Source organism: Lotus japonicus, chromosome 1, assembly GCF_012489685.1.
Source record: "Lotus japonicus ecotype B-129 chromosome 1, LjGifu_v1.2".
NCBI lineage: Eukaryota > Viridiplantae > Streptophyta > Magnoliopsida > Fabales > Fabaceae > Lotus > Lotus japonicus.
In genome coordinates, this window is record NC_080041.1 from 86,354,378 (window position 1) to 86,357,832 (window position 3,455).

The window sequence follows — 3,455 nt, forward strand, 5'->3', positions numbered from 1 at the left end:
AAACTGGTGGATTATAAGCATATCCAAATATTATGCACACCAATATGATTCCTTACTTGTGTGTGATAAAATGCAGTGTGACTAACTACAAATAATCCACAATCAAAGGATGAAGGATATATTTTCTTTCAACTTTGGAGAAGAACAAGTATGAAAAGGTAAAACATCGAAATCTCAGTGTTCTTCAAATAAGTACACTTTAATTTCCAATGGCTGTTGTTTGCTCATAACTGATTTAGTTGATAGTTACTACATCGAAATCTCAGTGTTTTTCAAATAACTGATTGTGTTGTGTTAACTCCACAACCGCCTTAATAATAACACTTAGTGAGGGCTACTTGTAACAGTAGCTTAGTAACCATCACTAAATCCCGCATTTTGTAGTAGTGAAAAAATATCCAGAACACGACGAGGTAAATTAAATCAAAACTTAATATAAGATTTTGAACCTGAACCTACAATCAAATGTGAATCAAAAACTTAATTGTTCATAAGATAAGGTACTTGAAATTAATAATATAGGTAATCCAACCAGCCAAATAAAAAGAAGTGTACTTGAGCACATATATAATATGTGATTAATTATGAGACTAAGAAGTTTTGTCAGAGATGGTTCCCATCCAAGCTGGTGGAAGCATGCCAGTTTGCTCATGGACTGTGTTGAACAGAGGTGGCAACATCTTGTAGACACCAGCAACCTCTTTCATGCCAATGGCACCACTAATTTCATCAGTTCCTTCAGCACCACCATTACCATTATTCCAAATACTAATCTTAGGCTGAAGCCCACGAATTCCCTCAGAATTGATCTTTGCAAGCTCTTGATACATGCCACGATTTATCATCGAGTAGTCCCTTAGATGTCCATAGTTGTTGCCAAGTGCATCGTGAAGTGACTTCAAATATGCTCCTTGTGCTTGACCAAGTGCTATAAGCCCCTCTGCCTCTTTCTTCTTTGAGACTAGCTCTGCTTCTGCTGCTTGCTGGCGACTGTAAAATGTTGCTTCTGCTAATGCTTTCTGTGCTTCTGCCCCTTTCTCCTTCTGAAAAAGAATTGCTTCAGATGCTTTTTGCTTCTTGTACAGATCCCAGTTCGCCTCTTGTACCTATTCAGGAATTTCCATGGGATTTCAGCAGTGGAATTATAAAAAGATCAAGAAAGCATGTATGGATCAGTTTATTTTTTTTTCTCCGAATCAATTCTGCCACTCACAAACTATTTACAGAAACTTATCCCAAAATTGATGTTGAATTTAGAATCAATTTCATGATACATGATAAAATGATTTTCAAACATTCTTCACATTGACTTATTTAGTTCTTCATTCAATATTCAACCCATTTATTAGCTGTTTTTGGCAGAAAAAATGAACAAGTAGATATTTATTCCATCTTTTTTAATCAATTTGCCAAATGTCAATAGCATACTCACAATATGTCAACCATCCAAATGCTTCAATTTTTGAATAACACAGCATGTTAGTAACTAAGAAATAGTCAACTGCTCTTCCATGCAACATTAGAATAATCAGTTAATATGGTACCATCATAATGTGCATCCATTTCCAACATCATATTCTTTCTATGCTGAATAGTTTTATATTAGTAGTTCTTAGGTATTAAATTTTGGATTTCAGGCACTAATGCACTATCAATTGATAATAATGTATAATTAATTAAATTGTATGATAAATGAAGAACAAATGAATGATGAACTGATCATACCATACCTTAGTTTCATATTCAACGCTAGCCTTGGTGAGGAACTCAGCCTTAAGCTTCTCAGTCCTTGTCAAAGCATTCATCCTCTCCACCTCCCCCTGCAACTCTGCCTCCCTGAGTGCCACAGCCTTGGCGGCCTCCACCTCCGCCATCTGTGCCGCCTGGGCCCAAGCAGCCTTCTTCTTAGCAAGCACAGAGTTAGCCTCAGCCACATCAGCCTCCTTCTGATTCCCGAACACCTTCACGTCTGTCGTCACCTTTATCTCCTCCTTCTTCCCCTCCCCTTGCCTCTGAGTCGCTATAACCTTCGTCTCCGCGTCAATCTTTGCCGCATTCTGAAGCGTTTGCCCTTCTCTCAACTTTGCCCCAACCTCCCCTTTCATCCTCGCCTCAGCCACATCCACCTTTTGGTAGGAACATATATAACCAGAAAAATTAATTAAGCATCAATTGAAAGAAGTACTAGTATAAAACATTTATTGAGAACATGCAAAAAGAAAACAAAATTGATTTATGATTTAAGGTTTAGGGTTTATTACCTTGGCTTGGTTCGCGGCCTCCATCTGTGTCTTCTGACCCAAGTAAGAGAAGTACTCGTGGCCGGGGACATCCACGAGCTGCTTGACATTGGCATTGTAGATGAGAAGGCCAAACTGGTTAAGCTCAAGCTGCACCATTTCGAACACTTCCTGCTTGAACTCTTTTGTGCCTTTGAAAACCTCCTCCATGGTCATTGAGGCGGCGAGAACACGTGTTTCACCCTCGATGACACCCTGGACAAGCTCTTTGACGTGGTTGGAGAGCTTGTCATGTTTGGAGATAAGCTTGGCGTACTTCAAGAGGCTTTCATCATCATCAACCCTGGGGCCGATGGTGAAAACGGCCGGGAGGACAAAAGGGAGCTTCTCGGCGCTCATGGCTTGGACTTGGAAGGTGTAGTTCACCGGAGAGAGGTCCACAACGGTGTATGATTGGCCGGGGAAGATCCATGATTTCTTTGCTAACTTGATGTCGTCGATTCCAGCGCCTGTGATAACCAGGATTTCTGATGCGTCTGCTACCTTCCACAACATGATTGCTTTTTTGCTTTCTTTCTTTCTGATGCGTGTGATTATATGTGAATAAGTGAATGTGATGATAAAAGCAACAATGAATGTGTATATATATATACTACAGATGATGATAACATAAATCGATAAATTTAAAATGCAGACAATATTAACATAATCTTTTTTGTTTTGAGATAAACATAATGTTAACGAACTGATAGAATTTATAAATACTTGAATTTCGCTGATATTATTTTCTATTACTAGTATCTCGGATTTGAACTTCCTACACCTATGTAGAATCTGACCCTACAAATAACTTCGAGTGATCTTTTGTTAATACTCAAAGATGAGGTGGAAAGAGGTGGAGAAGGAGAATTAGAAAGAAAAGAGAGAAAAAATAAAAATGTGATAAATGATTTGATTAATGGGGATAGATGTGATAGGTGTGAATGAAATGAATCATAACTCTCAATAACTTCACCACCATCCAACGAGAAAGTTAGAAGAAATAGGAAACATGTGTAGGGCATATCCTACTTAAAAGTTTGGCTTAATTGCACTTTTGGTCCTCCAACTTTGGTCTTCTTGCGAAAATCGTCACTAAACTTCAAAATTAGAAAAAAAACGTCCCTAACGTTTACACTCGGTTGCAAAAATTATCTTCCATCCAATATTTAACGA

The 3,455-nt window shown here is 38.3% G+C and overlaps 1 protein-coding gene across 1 annotated transcript; it reads right to left on the reverse strand.

Moving 5' to 3' along the window:
* Positions 1–307: 307 nt before the first annotated feature.
* LOC130727348 (flotillin-like protein 4) lies at positions 308–2,832 on the reverse strand. The gene is made up of 3 exons (XM_057578454.1): positions 2,262–2,832; positions 1,731–2,126; positions 308–1,106 (listed from the first exon to the last, which is right to left on the reverse strand). The coding sequence occupies exons 1-3, from the start codon at positions 2,793–2,795 to the stop codon at positions 591–593; spliced, it is 1,446 nt and encodes a 481-aa protein (XP_057434437.1). The 5' UTR covers positions 2,796–2,832; the 3' UTR covers positions 308–590.
* Between the last annotated feature and the right edge of the window lie 623 nt (positions 2,833–3,455).

Coding starts and splice junctions, on each gene's coding strand:
- LOC130727348 (XM_057578454.1), bottom strand. CDS start 2,795: ATGTTGTGGAAGGTAGCAGACGCATCAGAAATCCTGGTTATCACAGGC. Junction 2,127..2,261: donor AGGCCGCGAACCAAGCCAAG/GTAATAAACCCT, acceptor TCCTACCAAAAG/GTGGATGTGGCTGAGGCGAG. Junction 1,107..1,730: donor GCGTTGAATATGAAACTAAG/GTATGGTATGAT, acceptor ATTCCTGAATAG/GTACAAGAGGCGAACTGGGA.